Source organism: Gymnoscopelus braueri, assembly GCF_963280865.1.
Source record: "Gymnoscopelus braueri genome assembly, chromosome: 5".
In the NCBI taxonomy this organism is placed as follows: domain Eukaryota; kingdom Metazoa; phylum Chordata; class Actinopteri; order Myctophiformes; family Myctophidae; genus Gymnoscopelus; species Gymnoscopelus braueri.
The window spans coordinates 29104661-29124041 of record NC_137606.1 but is presented as its reverse complement, the minus strand read 5'-3'; the positions used below and the strand labels follow the sequence as shown (position 1 = coordinate 29124041).

Here is a 19381-nt window from a genome sequence, read left to right as displayed (position 1 = left end):
AAACTGTTATACATGGGGTGGATGAGAGGAGAAATGGGGTAGGTATTATCCTAAAGGAAGAGTATATCAACAGGTTGAGTTGAAGAGAAGGTCAGACAGTGTGATGAGCATGAGCATATGTGTCTGGGTAGCTCAGCTGGTAGAGCTCTTGCCTTTAGACCACAAGGTCATGGGTTTGATCCCGGGCATCGCCAACTCTGTGTATGAGTAGCACGACTTGAGTCCTGTATTAATGGTAGGGTAAGTGATACTTTTTGGTTAAAACAAAAAGTATTTTGTTAAAAGGTTAAATCACTATATTCTGATAGTAATAATTGCTATAGAGTGTTTGTTCAGTAACAGGAGTCTCCCCTCCTCTCCGGCTCTTTAACAAACAGAAAATACATTTTCAGGTAGGTATCAAAATCTCAGCCAATCAGGAGAAATTACCAATTTTTATGCTTCATTTTTAGAGTGTTCCAGTTCCAATTTTTCTGCTCATTTCTTTGTGTCATCACTTCAAATTTCACTTGTTTAATCTATATCCTGATTGAGTTCTCTATCCTGATTGGATAAAATTGGAAATGAAACTGAAACTGAAACGAAAATGTATTTTGTGTTTTATAAAGAGCTGGAGAGACAAGGAGACTCCTTTTACTGAACAAAGACTCTATAGCAATGAGTACTATCAGAATATAGAGCTATTTAACACTTATTTTAACCAAAGAGAATCACTTACCCTACCTTTAAGTACTGAGAGCTAATGTTAGTTGTGAAGACAGAGAAAAAGATCAGATGGTGGAAGATGAAAAATGAACAATGCTGTGTGGAGCTTAGGGAGGAGATAAGAAAGGCAGCCAGAGAGATGAAGAAAGTAGACAAGAGTATAAGGAGATGAGGGGTAAGGCGAAGAGAGGGGTGGCTAGGGCTAGGTGAATAGGATGAGAGGTTGGAGAAAATGATCTGCACTGATTGGCCAGACAGAAATAAAGGGATGGGAAGGATGTGAGAGGATGCGAGAAGGAAGATGTATAAGACGGTAGTGAGACCAGCCATGTTGTACAGCTTGGAAATGGTGGCACTGACGAAAAGACAGGCAGTACAGCTGGAGATGTCAGAATTGAGGATACTATGATTCTCATTAGGTGTGAGAAGGAAGGACATCAGAAATGACTAAATTAGATGATCAGCCCAGGTTAGAAGGCAAGGTTAAGATAGTTTCGAAATGTGAAAAGGACAGATGAGGGGTACATTGGGAGAAGGATGCTGAAGTTGTAGCTGCCAGGTAAGAGGAGAAGAGGAAGGTTAAAGAGGAGGATTGAGGATGCAGTGAGAGAGGACATGCAGGAGTCACAGAGGAAGACACAGAAAACAGAACCAGATGGGGAAAAAACTGTAATACATGAGATTTGTTTTGCTTTAATCCCTGAGTTTGCCTGTGAGCACAGTTGTATGGCGTGTTTTTGAAATGTTTAAATTTTGATCGTTATAAATGGTAACTCCTGATTGAAAATGTTCAAAAACATAAAATGGGAGTGCTATTTGGTCATTGACCTCACAAAAGTATAGGCAAAGATATGTTGAAATGCAAAATCAGTAAAATTTTGGCAGCCATCATTGATTTATGAGTGGCCCGTTTTTTTTAATCGAAGAGTGACCTCCAAAGACGATTTGTACCAAATTTCACGCCTATATCACCATTTGAACGATTCTCTTCTTTTGACACACAAAAAAAGGTTTGCGACGACCTGGTAAAGTGGATATGGACGTTTTTAGCCCAAGAAGTTTTTTCGTGGAAAACAAATGCTTGCAATGGATTCAGAATCATGAAAAACCCCTGGTTTGACCCCTCACATGCTACTCAAACCAGAATAAAATGTTGTAATTCTTCCCTGCATAAGGTTAAGGGTACCCCAACTTTCAGCAGCTGGCACAGATTCCCCTAGGGAAATTGAATTTCAATCTTTATGAGATGTGTTACTAGACACCTTTACAAACACATTGGTGAAGAAATTTCCTGGTAAGGAATTTATTCCCAGATCTTTTTAACATCCCCTGACTACAGACAAAGCGGTAATGCGTTAATGACCAAGTAGTATGTGGCAGGGTTTACATAGTATATCAGACTTCACAGGGAGACCCAGCTGCGCAGCTAACATAGCTGCCTCCCTACCGGACAAGCTGAATAGTTTTTACGCTTGTTTCGAGTTTATTACCACCAACCTCTCAGAAAGAGCCCCACCACTGCCAACACGAGACCAACGTGGGCACTGTGCAGGTCGTTTAAGCTCATCAACACCCGCAAGGCAGCTGGGCCAGATGGAATTCCAATGGCAAGTGAACAGAGCATGCGTGCCGCAGGTACTGTAGCTTGTGTCTTCATGGATATGTTCAAAATCTCTGAAAGTGTCTCTCAAAGTATGTAGTCCCATTTTGCTGCAAGATATCCATCATTGTTTTGGTGCCAAGAAAAGGTAACATGCTTAAATGATTGGTGTCCTGTTGCCCTTACTCCGATGGTGTGCAAAGGCTTTGAGAACCGTATTATGGAGCTAATCTGTAGCATATTACCACACACCGTGGACCCACACTAATTTTATTACCAGCTAAACAGATCCACGGATGATCCCATAGCCACAACACTCCACACCACCCTCACCCATCTGGATAAGAGGAACTCCTGCAGCATGTGAGAAAGCTGTTTGTAGACTACAGCTCCGCATTCAACACCATAGTCCCCTCCAGACCCGACGCGAAGCCCAGGGACATCAGCCTCAAATCAAGCCTGTGCAACTGATATGAATCCTGGACTCGACGCCAGGTGGTGAGGATGGACTTCAACACCTCTGACCCACTGACTCTCAAGAGCCTGACACAGTGGTTCACAGTGGTTCACAGTGGTTCCAGGAAATCAACCTCTCTCTCAACATCGACTCGACTGATTGTGGACTACAGGAAGGTAGAACCCTTATACACCCTTATATAACGGGTCTGCTATGGAGAGAATCAGCAGCTTCAAGTTCCTCTGCGTCCACATCACAGAGGACCTGTCCTGGGATGAACACGCTGTTCATTTGGTGAAAAAGTCACAGCAACTCCTCTTTCACCTCAGTGGATGTGAGCTTCCCTCCATCCAGGATGTATTCACCAGGCTCCGGGACAGCTACTTTCCACCAGGCAACTAGGTTTATAAATAATAGACACTTGAGGCTTGGTGCTTGTCTATCTGCCTACCACACAGAGACACACACACACACGCACACACACACACGCACACACACACACAGAAAGCGAGAGAGAGGCAGCTGTGCGCACACAAATGAGAAAACAACTGCACACACATTATGCATAATGCAATTTTTTTAAGGCAGGATAGGACCTACACAGTCACAGCAACCTACACAGTACACAGCAACTTACACCCACCACACGACTGTATAATTTAAACACAGCCCACACACAGGCACCCAACACTGGATTATGCACACAAACATATACTGTATACATATATAGGCTATATAATATTTAGAATAGTAGAACCGATGCACACAGCACCTAACAAAGGCACATCACAGTGAGCTATGATTACTTTTTTGTTACTCCTTTCTAATTTGTCTTGTTGCTACAATGTCGAGGAGCCGAAACCCAATAATCTTACTCTCGTTTACCTGTGTAGAGGATTTAGCCTATATATCTTCTATATATCTTGAATCCTCTCTTTGTCCTTTGAACTCACCTGATTCCCCCTTTCTCTCAGGGTTCCCAGCAGTGTCTCATTCTCTATTTCTTGTGATGATTTTCTTCAGATCCCCTCAAAGGAGTAGACCAGAGCCACGGTGTCTTTTCTCTCCCCACAAGCCCTCCACAAGCCCCACAAAGCAGAAGGTGACCATGGAGTTGGCTGACCACGGCTTGAGCTCAGACAAGAAGAAACAAGCCCAGAATGAAGCTTTAAGGTTGGGCCCACTTACAGTCGCCAAGATGGTTTTAACCACAAAAGAAATAGCCTAAAATGAGTCATTTTACATGTCATCATGAAGTGTTTTCCAGGTGCCTTAGCATGTTGTGGCTTATAGGCTCTCTACTGGCATGGGTTAGCAAATGGATTAGCCTGAGGCAGCATGCTGGCAAGAGGAATATTAATAAGTCCACTTATTTCAAAGTAGTCATTTGAAACACTTTCAATGTGCACTTGCAGAGAGCCACAGGCAATAGTATTTTTTCATTTCAAAGCTAATTCTTTCCAATTCATTAAATGTAAGTCTCAGCTAAGATTGGGGACATCCTTCATTATTCTTTGTGATCGATAATAGGCCTTCACACAAAGCCCCTGTTGATTAATTGCTCCTTGTATTTTTCTGTTTAATCAAATCTTTATTACCATAATCATGCTCATTTATTAATCAGTGACCTGCTGCCTGATTATCAGAGATGAGGATTCCAAGTTATTTATGTGAAGTGAATAACTAATTAGCTTGCCGCTTTGTGTTGTGCGGTGATTAATGGCACTGTGCAGGCAAGCCTGGCTGGAAAAGACGACCATACAGCGGCTGAGAGAGCTCAACCAGCTGAGTAAAGAAGAGGCAGAACGCATTCAGAGATTAAGGTAATAATAATAATAATAATAATAATAATAATAATAATGGATTTTATTTATAACGCACTTTGCATTTACAAGAAATCTCAAAGTGCTACAGAAGGCAATTGCATAAAAACAGAAACATCACACCAATAAAAGAAAACAACTAAGAAACTGAAACAAAACAATTAAAACATGGGGGCATAAGCCTAGAGGTAAAACCAGCTAAAAAAAATGCTTTGCCAAAAAGGTAGGTCTTTAGACCTCTCTTAAGGTCAATATTGTAGTCAATATTGTACCCAAGATGGAATTGGAAGATGTTGTTACAATGTTGTATTGCTTGTAAGACACATTGATTAATCTGTATCAACCTAAAATATGATAAACATTATTTTACTTTTAAGTTCATTATATACCTTTTGAAACATTTCACAGCCTCTATAAGTTCATGATCTTGGCAAAAAGTATTGGTACACAAATTTAAACTAGAAAAATGTGCTCCTCGGAGCATAGGTCTCCGCCAAGCCAGGTAGCAGCAGTCAATCTTAGCCAATCAGGATGGAATATGAAAAGTCAGACAGATCCGTCTTAATCACTTGACTGTTATATAATGTGTACCGATTTGCTAGATGTTTGGACAAAATCTGTAGGAGTAATATTAAAAAAATTGTCTTGCAAAAATCGGCCTCCTGGTGGCGCTATAATAGTTTAATGTGGATAAAGATGATATTTCTTCCTCGGCCTAGTGGGAATGTGCGTGCAAAGTTTCACAACAATCGGACTCTGTGTTCCTGATTTGAGGCATTTTGTTCAAAACAAGCCACACCTGCAAACTTTGGAAGCCAATCTTAGTCAATCAGGATAGAATATGAAAGATTTGACAGATCCGTTTTGATCACATGACTATAGAGATAATGTGTATCGATTTGCATGATGTTTGGACAAAATAGTAGGAGTAATATATTGCATAAATCGGCCTCCTGGTGGCGCTATAACAGGCCGATGTGAATAATTTGGTCTAGAGGTTCTATTCTGGCCTCTAGGGAGTGTGTGTGTTCAGTTTCACTTCAACCGGGCCAACGGTGCCGGAGATTAGCTGGACGTACGGATGGACGGGGGCGAAATCATAGTCTCGACCACGACAAAAATTACCAACAGATGTTTTGTCAGGAAAGTACCTGGCTTAAGCTGTTAGATCAACTCAGTTGTACAAAAATGCCTATTTATGACCTCAAATTACATCTAAACTATTTGCCCAAAATTATATTGGAGTATTTCACAGCTATTATCAGCAAAGATTGTTTCGATAACAGTGCATGATTTGCAAAGTGACATCTCATTTGTAGCTATCCGTCATAAATCCTCTCTCATGAATTCCTCCATGTTGTTTCTCATATCTGTGTTACAGGTTTGAAGTAGGTTCCCCGACTCAGTGGGCTGAGAGAGCTGAGCAGAAGGCCAGAGAGAGAATTCAGCCCCTGCTGGATCAAGCACAGGTGGATAGAATAGCTCTGCATCCTTGTCATGCATCCTTGTTTCCTGCCTATCACTTACAGCCCCGTGCTGTAAGCTAACTTTTTCTCCCTCTTCCAAAAAAATCTATGCATCTAATTATTGAAAATGCCATAGGTCAGGTATTTACCCTCAGATTTGTGCCACAGCTCTCAGCCTGGGCGCTCCATTGAACATATTTGGCTGTTTTTGTCAGCTTTATTGTCACAAGAAGAAGAACATATAAATGAGACAACCTGGTGTTAAAACGTAAATCAAAGGAAACAAACAAATTATCTACGTATTTTCACATAATAGTACCGTAGGTCAGATATAAGCTGGTAGGGGTTTGTGTTCTTTGCTAGCCACTCCTACAGGTTGGCCAGGGCACATGTTCAGCAGGGAGCGGCACTAAGGAGGGATGCCATTTACTTGAAACTGTTTGTTCTTTCTGTACTTCAGCAGGTTGGAGAGTCCAGAAACGGGAATGGACCATCACTACGGCACAGACTGTCTGAGCAGGCTGCTGAGAGGGTGAGCAACCCCTAACCCTGTTTTCAATTCCACTCGCTGGACTGAGCACCCCCCCATTGCCCCAACGCTTGAATAAATCATGAGTTAGGAATCTGTGCTCATGCTGAAACAACATATGAACCCATTAACTCATTCAGTGCCACTGGACGTCTAAAACGTCCGTTGATATATAAGCCCCGAGTGCCACTGGACGTCTAAAACGTAAAAAAAACATGTTCAGAACCAGACCTGTAACACATCTGTGTCATTTTTTGAATTGAGCTAAAAAAGCATTATTTTACACTTTGGCGAGCTTGTAGATCTGCGATTCTTTTTTTAATCGTGAAAATGTGTCCACATCTTTGAATATATATTGTTTTAAACAACATTTTTAACTCAAATATTTGCTTCTGGGGGTCCCTGGAACGAAATATTTTGAGATGGGGGGTCGGCGGCCAAATACATATCATTTTGGGGGTCCTTGACATGAAAAAGTTTGAGCACCGCTGATATAGAAACGTATGTTTTTCACAATACTGTTGGGATTTAGAAGACATTTGTAGAATCGGCTAATGGGTTAAGACTGTATATTTGATATATATTCTCTCTTCATTGTTTGTGTGTGTGTGTGTGTCCCCACAGGCGGCAGAGAGTGCCGAGCAGCTGAGCGAGGCTCTTCTGGAGGACCTGTTGGATGATGCTGCGCGTGCAGCGTGGTCGGTCGACAAGGACAGGCGGTTGGAGGGCGCGGCCCGGCGTGGGCTTCAAGCCCCCACGCTGGAGAGCATGCTGCTGCGCATGGAGGAGATGCAGGTAAGGGGTGGGTATGCTGCTGATAGATCACAGCATGTCCAGAAAGGCCAGAGTTGCTCAGTTTGTTGTTCATAATGAGATGTTTTTGACAGCTTTGGTCTGGCTCCACGCCAGGAGACAAACTGCAGCTGCAGTGTCGCTGCACTCATGATTAAAGCTCTGTGTTGTATTTATTTATTTATTTGTTTGTTCCAATTCCAATGCATGTCTGAGCAGAGGGACCAGGAGGACGTGAGGAGACGCTTTGTGTCTATAAGCTACGCAGACCCTCTTGACTGGGACAAAGCTCCGTCAGCAGGTAAGAATATGAAGCCCATGGTTTGGTTTATCCACTTTAATCAACATGCCTCCTTCTCCCTTCTACTTTGGTAATGGGGTTTGACTTTGACTTTGACTTTGACTTGAATGTCCCTCGTATCTCCAGTAGGTGGAGACATTGTGACATGAATGGATGACTGATTTCCTCATCCTGTTTCTGTGCTCATCCTCTTTCTTTTCTGGCACTCTGCACCCTGCCGCTCCCCTCCACTGCCTCTTCTATTTCTTCCTCCTCTCTTTGTCCTTCCCAGGACCCCAGTGGGGTGCTCCAGGCTCCAGGCTAAGCTCCCCTCAGCCAATTAAGCTAACCAGGCCGGTTCTGAGGCACACGTCCACTGCCGACATTGTCATGGAGAAACCTGTTGACATGGGGTGGGTCCTTCTCTTTTTTTTATTAGTAATTTTATTTCTGATTATTACCATTATTCACCAATGGCTCCCACTCCCCTCTTGAGTCATTTATTGCACTTGAAGAAACACTAAATTGATGCGTTGTGGCTATGAAGAATAAATATGGGTTTTCTTTTCAAATTACAGTAACTTGCTGCCTGTAATGTATTCTATGTCTTCCCTGGTGTCAATGAAATGCCAACGTTTAACATACGTGTACATCTAGTTTATAAAACCCCAAGGCTGAAAAAGATGCCACATATAAATGAGACAACCTGGTGTTAAACGTAAAAGTATAACACAATAAGATATTAACTCCTTCTAAATAATAATAATACAAACTGAGCTTAATTCCAGCATGATACAGGGAAGTATGCATGTGTCTAGATGGTTACACATTTCACACACCCTACACCTTTAAACTGTTATATTTAATTGCAGATTTTTGTATTAATGTTAATATCTTGGTATTAATATTTCAGATAACCTTGCATGCATATTTTATGTACTTCTGTAAACCTAACGATGATGGCAACAGCAGTACTGTCCAACAACAGTCTGTCACTGTCAGTTAACTTGGATTCCCCAGAAGGGAGGGAATGTAGTTTATGGCTTTCTTTTTTTCCCCTTTCTTATTTGTCCCACAGTCACTGCCAGGAGGGATTTACTGTGTACGCACACACACGCACACACGCACACGCACACACGCACGGCCTACATCTGGCCCAGAGCTTTGCCTGCAGCTGCTGTTGCTTAAATTAATGAGGAATATGAAGGAAGACGCGGATAGAGTGCGAGAGGGAGCCAAAGACTGATTTATCATAAATTGTTTTCAGCTTGCTGCTGACAAGAGAATTTCTGTAGATACCACACATTAGCAGATTAAATTCAGTCAAGTGGCTTCCAAAGTGTGTGAATAGAAGGCAAGCGTTGCTTAGGAGCATGTCTTTGATTCATTTCACACTATGTTCGTACTGATTACCCATCCATTAACCTTATACTTCGTTGTACGTCAAATAGCTAAAATAGCCGATCCTACAGCTGCCATTTTTGGAATGTTTGCCTATTTTTGCATATTATTCGCCTCCATGACTGCTTACGCTGAGATCCAGGTCTGAAACTTTCCCCATACCTCACTGAGGCAAAGCAAGTTTGCAATTCGATGTGCTTTTACGCAAGGCATAAAGGGCATTGAAATGCTTAAAAGGATAAATTAGGTCAGGGTGTATTTGTGCGTTTCCCTTTTTCCTCAGCAGGTACGGATGTAGCCCAATTTGCGCCCCCTAGACAAGCCTTCTCTGATGCTGTGCCATACGGCCTGTATTTTTAATTAGATACATAACAAAAGATAGCACGCATTTCTCATCTTCTTTCCTCTAAATTGCAGCACTGATGGTGGTTTATTTGATAGCATTTCGTATTGTGTGTGACTGACTGGTTTGACTAATTGCACCAACTGTTCAACAATGTGGAAGAGGTGCGCTCTTTGATGAGGTGAAAAAATGTTTTCAAGATTTTTCAAAAATAGCAGATCTACAAGCTCATGAGCTTGTATATCTGCTATTTTTGAATAGCCAAAGAAATCTAAAGTGACACAGATGCGTTCCAGGTATTAATGGGGTTAAGTCTGTGCATTGTGGGCTTGTAGATCAGCTATTTTCAGCAAAGATATTTAATGTAGTAAAAAACTCAAAAGTTGCTAATATAATAATAATATATAGAGCCCTGACGGTCAACCAAGTATAGGGGTTTAAGTGGTTATGGGTATTTTGACGTCAATTCTACTCGCTGTAAGCCAGTGCAGAGATCTGAGAATTGGTGTATTGTGTTCAGCTTTCTTTGTTCTATTTATAAACCCAGCAGCTGCCTTCTTCTTTTTTATTTTTTTATTTTGGCATTTTATTGCTTTAAGTCAGATAGGAGGGTGTAGAGACAGGAAATTGAGGACAGAGAGAAGAGAATGTATTCATATGCTGACTTTGTTAACTCATTCAGTGCCAAAAAATTATTATATTATATCACCCCTGTGCCAAGGCCACAAAAGGTCCTAAAGATTTCATACATCTGACACAATACCAATAATGCAAGTACCAGACTTACTGACTGTATCAAAGGATTTGGCATAGAGAGAGACCTCATCCCCAGCGGGACGTGCTCCAGGGACTTCCCTTGGGAGATGCCCAGGAAAATGCCCAGGAAGCATCCGCACTAGATCCCTGAACCACCTTTTCCAAGTGATGGAGCAGCACTCTACGCCGAGTCTCTCCTGGCCGACTGAACGTCTCACCTAATCGCTAAGCTTGGTGTATATGTTACAGGGAAATTGGAAAACCAGTGAAATTGAAAAAGGAGCGCCCCTTTTTCACCTCCCCCCCCTCGCTTCCCCCTTTGTTATCGATTCACTTTGATTGCAAAAATAGCAGATGTACAAGCTCACGATGCGTCGCAAAGACATTTGGTGGAAACAAGTGCTCAAAGTTCTCGACTAGTGTGTTAAGTGGTTAAACACTGACCGCCAATCAAAATCCATCAGAAGGACATCTGTTGGACTCACTCACCCTCAGACTCATGCTGGTAGGCTGGCATCACATCTGATAGCCTTCAACCATCACAGGGTGTGCCGATACACTAATTTCACCAAACGATACGATACGATATTGGGCTCACAACTTTGATACGATTTCGATACGATACGCACTTTTTTATTATGAAAATATATGGGGGAGAAAAAAAGCAAATGCAAACAAATAATTCTGTTTTTGCATTATGCAAACTTGTAGCTTTTCAGTTTTAGTGACGATACATATCGTCACTAAAACGTATCGCGATATATCGCGGGACGATATATCGGCACACCCCTACATCACACCTCCTTACATCAAACAGATTATCCATATACCTAGCCTATTACATGTGTTTTTCAGCACCACTGTCGGAGGCGGAGATCTCTCGCTCGCTCTCTCCCTCTCTGCCTCCGTGAGTGGGGGCACCAACGCACTTTCTTTCGATCACGCGCATACGTCCCCTGACTCAGATGTTCTGAGCACTTAGTTGAATGACAGATAAAGGCAGTACAGATAAAGGCAGTACAGATAAAGGCAGTACTGATAAAAAGGCGCCACTGGAGGGGGTTGATCGGCAAAGCAAGAGGGTCTCTAGGGAGAAGTTCAGATGTATTTGCCCTGTACTACATATTTTTCTTTCCCTTTCTTTTAATCTAGTGGGCAATCACAGAAACTATTTCTTACGCTGTAAATCCAATATAGTAGTATACAGTACTGCAGTACACATTTTTTCAACAGAATGTCTTGTCACACCAGATATAGCATTTTCAAAGTGGCCTTTTATGATTTCAGAGGTGGTGTATATCGTTGTCCTCGGGCAGAAACCATGCATCTCCATGCATGTAGTTCAACTGTTGTTCAAATGTTTTTTTTTTGTAAATTAATGCCCTACATCATACAAGAGTGTCGCACAAAAGTAGTGAAAATAGCTCATCTACAAGCTCACAACGTGTTGTGAGCTTGTACTGTAGATTTTTTTTTTTTTTTTTACTATATATATAAAAACATTTATATGCATATCGAGAGGTGCCGGATTTTGTTTTGTTTTGTGTTTTTTACTTCCACAATTGCCCGAATATGGTGCTCCATTCCTGGCTATACTCTTCCTCATACCCACCCCCTTGACATCCACAACCACCCCTCAATCCTTCCACCACTACCCAAGTATGTCAACTGTGGTGGACAGACTATACTGTTGGACAATGTACAAAAAAAGAAACATAGTTTTAATGATATTAAATCCCAAGATGTTGTTTATATTGTTTCAATATATGGAAAATCACAAGAAACCCTAAATTAGAATATGCAGATTTTGCTCTGTCCTCAGGAGGATATATATGTTCCTCTTTTCCAGTTACCCCCCTGGCAGCCCCCACTTTGAAAACCTGTAGGATAGTGCACAAACTGCACACGTACATAGATGGAGCTTGTGTTTGTACTGAATTGTTAGAGCTGAGTAGTTGGTAATCCCTCCGTCATTGTTGACTTCTCTTGTGTTGGATGTGGGGGGAAATGGTGATTAAGGATGTGGGTCTGTAAAAGAAGAAAGCTCGCCCAGCTGCAGAACCGTGTAGAGAGCTCATTATGTGTGTTTCCTAAACCCTGATTACCTGGGTTTACAGTCCACCCTGCTCAGCATAGAGACACACAGCAGGCCTTTCATTCCCGGCTGCTAGCAGAGACATGTCGTATGTAATGTATGCCAAATAATTTCACAGCCACACTCACGAGACAGCATTTTATGGCTTAAGCCTAATCTATATGTTGTTGCATATTTTAGTTGAAAATCCATTGTTTTAAGTGAGTGACGCAGTTGTGTGATAGATTATAAACTAGGCTCAAGCATCTCTCAGTATGCCTCTCACCTGGGGTTTCTTTGATGGTGTTGTAGCACCAATAACCACACAGACTCTTGGCGGTACTGCTTCCCTGCTTGCTTGATTTAGAGTGCTATTATAGTACAATGGAGAAATGGCAGGGGGTGTTAGGCACAATGCTGTGGGAAGACAATTTCCGAAATATTGAATGTAGCCATTTGCGTCTCCCTTAATCTTATTTTATTGTTTACCAGTGCTTGCCTTATTCTGTGTGCATCTGCTAAACTCAGCATAATTTAATCTGTACTATGGTTGTTTATGTAAACCTTGTGTTGGTTCAGGTTTAGACAGGTGAGCCTAATCCTTTTCTTGGGTTAGTTGTATTTCTCTGTTCTTCAAGACCAACCAGTTGTAATGTAATCCAATTGTCCACGATTCCTTTCCTGTTCAGAATCGAATGGTTTGACTTTTGTTTCACAACTGTGGTCGTATGTTTGTTTCATGCCATGACAAAATGATACACTACAGTTTTTGGAAATATAAATATATATAAATATGTATGTGCAGTCAACCAACCACAAAGACCATGGTAGGGGTGAGCGGTTTGAACTTCTCACACATGAATGGACCGGGAGATGAGATTTATGTATCCTTGGTGAGCAGCATAGACTCAGAGACCTGATTGTCCCCCTTGGCTAATGCTTCATGACCCAATGCTGCTCCGGTCAAACAAATCAATGACGAGATGAAAGCCCCGCACTACTGCTCTGCAGTATGGGGGGCTCTAATGCATTATTTTCTGTATCGGCAGAAAAGTTTAAAAGATGTATCCCATGGTGTACACGTGGTGTTGTTCCCAAAAGAAAATAATCCACACGGAGATATCCATAAAGTTCAACAAAGCACTTTACTTTGATCAAAAACAAAATTTACATTCACTTGGGTAAAAAGAAAACAGAGCACGGTACAAAACCTTTTGACTCTACGCCTAACAAACTGGAATGAGAATGCTCCACTGCCAGCAAACTGACAGGTGTCACTAATTTCCACTAATTACTACTGCAGCTGTGTAATTGGTCAAACACTAACTGCAATGTCAAACCTATAGAAGGCTCTGGGTCAAATCAATTGAGCTAACAATGACATCATAACATCAGAGAACAATGATTGATCTGACACAAGCTGCAAGGTCAAATGAATTAAACTAGAAATGACATCACACACTTCAAAGCACAAACAAAACTACAATCGCTTTAAGCCTTGGCTCCTACATTTTCCTTATTCCCTTCTTAACAGCATGTCCTCGCCTTCTTCACAACACGTCTAGGCGTGTTCTCAGACTTTTCACATTTCACGTCTAGGCGTGTTCTCAGACTTTTTACATTTCACATTTATCTTTTATATGACTTGAGTTAAAACTTTCTAATTTCTAATATTTTTTATAATCTACATCAACAGTCTGTTTAAAGATGCAGTAATTTATATGATTTTGTTAAAATAAGTGTTAAATAGCTCTATATTCTGATCGAGATTTGATCTAATCAAGAGAGTAAACTCATTCAGGATACAGGATAAACGAGTGAAATTTTAAGTGATGACAAAGAATTGAGCAGACAAAATTGTGACTGGAACACTACATTTAAAGCTGATAAATAGGTAGGCTACTCTCTCCTGATTGGCTGATATTGGCAACCACCGGAACATTTATTTTCTGTTTATTAAAGGACTGGAGAGACAGGAGACCCCTATTACTGAACAAAAACTTTATAGCAATGATTACTATCCCAATATAGAGCTTTAACCTTTTAACAAAAACGTTTTAACCAAAGAATCTCACTTGCCTTTAACTGTAGCAACCCTGTTCGACTACTTCATGGTCTATTTCTGCTGCTGTATTTTGTTATCCAAAGAAAGAGTGCTACAGCCATATATATATATATATATATATATATATATATATATACATATACATATACATATACATCATATATATATATATATATATATATATCTTCCAACAACCCTATACCCGCAAATAGGATTGCCTTCAGATGACCACAATTAACTGCTTTTTTCTTTTGGATTAGTTGTTGGTTGTCTCATTGTTTATTTCAAACCAAGTATACTTTTGGTCATTAGGAGGTATTAGTTTTAGTCAAGGTAACCGTTAAGGCTTATACACAATCTTCAATATACTATTGTTTTACATTATAACCAGGAGAATGTTGAACCTTGAACTTGATTTAAAGTCATAATAATACTATGGCCTTGAACATTCAAAGCTTCAAACCTTCACATGATGTCATTGTTTACAGCTTACACAGTTAACCCAGTAGCTATGGTTACACATTCAGATCTGACTGTTATCTGTTGCTTACTATTACCATAGGAACATCTTACCAGTGCTTCTAACTTCAGCAGTAACATACATTTTGTTTCTACTAGATATGCATTACATCTATAACTAATGACAATACACCTAACACAAACAATAAAAGCAGATCACAATAATACTACATCACATTAGTCATTGAATAGGTCAGATTATGTTTCACACACACTAGAATAGCTCTCTAATATACTGTTTATTAATTCTCAACACTTATCAGCGTAACTCTGTGCTTGTTAACTCCGTCGACTCGGGTCTTCTTTACTTCTCCGAGCTTCTCCTCTCTGGCTACCTCTGGCATCTGATGTGCAGGCTGCAGTCATCTCTTCTCCTTCTACGTCACTCACAACTCCTTCCTCCTCTGTCCGTCTGAGGCCTGCCTTGATCTTTGACCTCAACTTGTTGCTCCACGGCATGCTATTGTATCCGAACACCATTTCCACTGTATCCATACGCCAGATGATGAAAATAGACGATCTACAAGCTGAAATTAGCTGTGCGAAAGTAGCCGATCTACAATCCAAGAAATCAACTTGGGAACAGGAGGGGTGCATAAATATCGCTGCTTGGCGACAATTTAAAGACAAGCAACAGAGTTTTCAAAGTATTTTATTATCAGTAAAGAGCATGGATATCATTTGGCAAGAAGTACAATATTTTTGTTGGATATACTGCCACATTTGAATGCATCAACTATTTACAATATGGACCAAGCAGGACAGTCCTCTCTCAAAATAAGTCCCTTTCAGTCAATCACACAAAGACAAATCAATGAATACGTTGTACACGCGTGTATGCTGGAAACTAATTCTGTGCGCATTAGCAGCGACCGGATGTTTACATCGTAAGAGGTCACTTGACTTTTTGAAATGTTAGATTCTACTTAAGTTAATTATTTACAAACAAGAAACAAGAGTAGCAAATAAAAGTAGAAGTTTTTTTTTAATTTTTTTTTACGATTTTGTAACCCATATTTTTTCACCCAGTGCCAAATGCCTATGTAATCCTGGGCGCTACTCTCCCTCTGCCAGCCTAAGGAGAGCCCAGAACTGAAGCTCATGCCTCCTTCATTGCATGAGGTGCTAGCAAGGGACCACCTGCAATACCTCCGTGGACCACCAGTGGTCCGCAGACCACCGGTTGAAAACCTCTGGTTTATAGGATAGCTTACATTTCATATCACTCACCATATGCACCCCTGTATTTTTCACCAGCAAAACTACACTTTTGCATTTGGGTCTCTGTGAGTCAGTTTCAGCACAGCCTGCATCCTGTTTGATGTATCACATAATTATGGAGGTTTGCCAGGATCTCCGTTTCCCAGCCAATGCACTTGTCGGGCTGTTTGAAAGGAATGGGAAAACGAACCTCATTTCGTTATTTGCAGTTGATTTCAAGCACTTGGCCATTGACATGCGGTATATGGCTGACACAGCTCATCCTGTTTTCCTTGAAGGGGGCATTTTCTAGGTGAGTGTGAGCAGTGTGGAGATTACTTTTTGAGAAAGAAAGGGGGAGGGAGAGAGATTTCTCCTGTTTTTTTATTTTAAAATGGTACATTACTATCTTCTGATCATCACCCGTAAATTGCTGTCCACAAACACACCTGTGTGGATGGCTCCTGATTAAAAATGATGTGTAAAATAAATTGATGATGTAGTCTTAGCAATGTCCTGGTTGTCTCCCAGTAGTGAGCTTTGCGGTTACAGGAGATGTGCTATCATTCACCTCTCCTTGTCCGTCCCCAAAATGTGAAACGTATTAAATGAACAAGTTGAATCACTTGAATGAATGAATGGCACTCCACTCCAAGGATGACATGCTGGTTCATGCCCACATATGAAAATGGCACAGAGCCTCTGAGCACATGAAGTGTCCTCAAGTAGGAAAAGAAAATTAGATTTCAACATTGCACCTGAAATGCTTACCAAGACAGTCGGTTTGGACTCGCAGTGGTATCAACAGTGGCATGCTTGCTCTATGGTCATCAGCATAGGTGAAATCCCCCCCCTCCCGCTTCCAAAACACACAAGAAGCACAATAGAAAGGCTCTTTGCTTTGACGACGGCTGCAACACTCTAAATATAGAAACAGGAGTGTGGCTGCAAGGAGCAAGTCTCCACAGAGAGAATTATAAACCCAGACCATGTCGATGCCCACTTGCCCAGCTGAGACACACCTTGGGGGTAGTAGACATGCATCCGACATTACTCACTCGAATTCATCCATTTTGACCATTTTTTGCACAGTGGGTGTGCTAGGGTAATGTTCCAGCACACCACCGTGGAGAGACTGGCGTTCCAATCGTCCATGGTACATCTAGCTTGGCCGGGTACTCCAACAAACACAATTGGCCGTCTTCAAACGTGGGCTGTAGGCTGGGGAGGGGAATTGGCATAACGACTAAATTGGGAGACGATGAAAAAGAAAAAGAAAACCTTGCTGCATTGGGTTCTAGCTCTAACGGTGTACACCTGCTCTGCAGCTCTCACTAACGATCCTTTTTCTCAGCTGATGGTGTGAATTGAGTGGCTTATGGTAGAGATCTACCTTTCTGCTTCTCTGTTCCTTCCCCTAGATGAGCATATAATTGTGTCTTCATGTTTCCTCCATCACAGTTTTACCTCTGAGAGCAGCCTGACAGAGGACTGCCAAGGTGAACATCAGGATGACAGCAGAACCACAGTACCAGGCCCATTGGAGAGGAGTAGGGGGACCCACATTTCACTACCAGACAGCATGTTGACAAGTATCCAGCAATACAGGGAAGACCATGAGGCCTATTTGCGCCTGGTGGCACATGAGGCTGTTGGCAGTTTCAACCCCTGGGCCATTGCAGACAGGTAAAGGGCTAAGGCCATTGAATGTTTCTGAAGAGCTGATCTTTCAATTTAACTGATATTTCATGTATAATGTAGGCTAGATAAATGTAAAATTCCAATCCAAAACATTGGCACCACAGGTATTCAGAATCACATACATACCGTACAACTTGGTTTGTTGTTTAGAGCCAAGCTTAAATAGGGTTACCTTGTTTACTGTGTTGTTGGTCACTGGGTGCAACTTTGAGTAAGAGTTTGTACTATTCTCTTGGCCTGAGGCTATTTAGTGATTATGTTCCATTGCATATGCTGTATTGCCAGCTGTGTGAGCATCATGCAGAGCTCAGGGTTGGTATAGTATTCATAATGTCTCCAGAGTCCACCATTCTTCTCGCCCAGCCATACATTTGCATATTTGAGAGAATTCTTAAGTTGGTGCAATGCGGAAGAGTCCCTGTTGTCTTTTTTTAACTTTCTCAATGCATTTATGATCGATGATCGGTTGACTAGGCAGATTTCTAGGCATCCCATTTCTTTTTTCTTTCAAAGACTTGCTAATACTGTATGTAATTTTGAAACGTCTCTGTTCTCTTGCCCTAAAGGTGTGCGGCAGTTTGAATTGCTGTGGAAATTGTTTAAAAAAAAAAAGTCATAGACAGAAAACTGTAGCCCCCACCTAACCCAAAGGATCTGACTGCTTGTGTCACCTCCTCATTATCAGTCCTGTTCCTCCAGAACAGTGGCATTTTCAAGTGGTGGAACTGTAGTCTGAAAAGAGTGGACAGCATCAAAGGATGTCATCCAATTATCTACTACTCTGACTCAGCACACAAACCATATTATGAAGAAAAGTATGATGAGTTGCACTGTTAATGAGCAGCCCGGTGCCAGTGTGTAGCCCTCCATTTCACCACAAACATTATGACAAAACACCATAACTGCATTTAGTTTAACCACTTAAAACCTATCAATTTAATTGACCCCCAGGGATCTATACTAGGCCTCTCCTTTTTTGTTTGCTCTCTTCACCGAAAATAGCTGATCTACAAGCTCACAAGGAACATTCGGCAAACAATCGCCGAATGTTAGCCCCAGAATAGGGATGCTAGGGTTCATGTGGTTAAGAAGAAGAAAAAAATTACCAATACACACAACAGACTTTTCCATCAATAACACTGTGCTTCCGTGTCAAACAGTGGGAGAGGAAGTAATCAATCCATTGGGTCCTTTGCCACGTGGAGACATGAAATTGTGTTGGTTAAATGGGTATCCATGGCAATAAGCATCTTCGCATCCCCTAGCTAGCTATGTAGGTGGCTGTGACCACGGAAGTAGGGCACTTATGATGACCTATCTACACTTTTATGGGAAAGACAAATAGGCTATTTAAACCTCTAGTTGGATTTCCTTGATGCATATTTTATGGGGGTGGGGTTATGGGTGGTTGACTGGTGTCTCTGGGCTTTTAATATTGTCTTTTCAGTTTTCGCTCTACATTAAATATTTTCGCTGAAAATAGCTAATCTGCAAGCTCTTGTAAGCTTGTAGATCTGCTATTTTCTGCGAAGGTTTTTCCCCAAACATGGATGCTGGGGTAAAAGTGTTTTTTAACAGCCACACAATTAAGTTGATAATAAGCAGTTAGTTTTATGTCTTGCTCACTGATGTCACGAAAATGTATATGTAATAATTTTCGTATCTAGACT

General features: G+C 41.3%; 1 protein-coding gene across 2 annotated transcripts in view; it reads left to right on the top strand.

Annotated features, from left to right (window-relative positions):
• kiaa0753 (KIAA0753 ortholog) overlaps nucleotides 1-19381 on the top strand; it is a 33426-nt gene that overhangs the window by 12887 nt on the left and 1158 nt on the right. For both annotated transcript variants that reach the window (XM_080429012.1, XM_080429013.1), the window contains exons 10-17: nucleotides 3786-3935; nucleotides 4496-4585; nucleotides 5967-6054; nucleotides 6512-6583; nucleotides 7205-7375; nucleotides 7592-7673; nucleotides 7945-8065; nucleotides 17472-17696. In XM_080429012.1, coding sequence (XP_080285138.1) covers nucleotides 3786-3935; nucleotides 4496-4585; nucleotides 5967-6054; nucleotides 6512-6583; nucleotides 7205-7375; nucleotides 7592-7673; nucleotides 7945-8065; nucleotides 17472-17696 — 999 coding nt within the window. The remainder of the gene's footprint in view (nucleotides 1-3785; nucleotides 3936-4495; nucleotides 4586-5966; nucleotides 6055-6511; nucleotides 6584-7204; nucleotides 7376-7591; nucleotides 7674-7944; nucleotides 8066-17471; nucleotides 17697-19381) is intronic.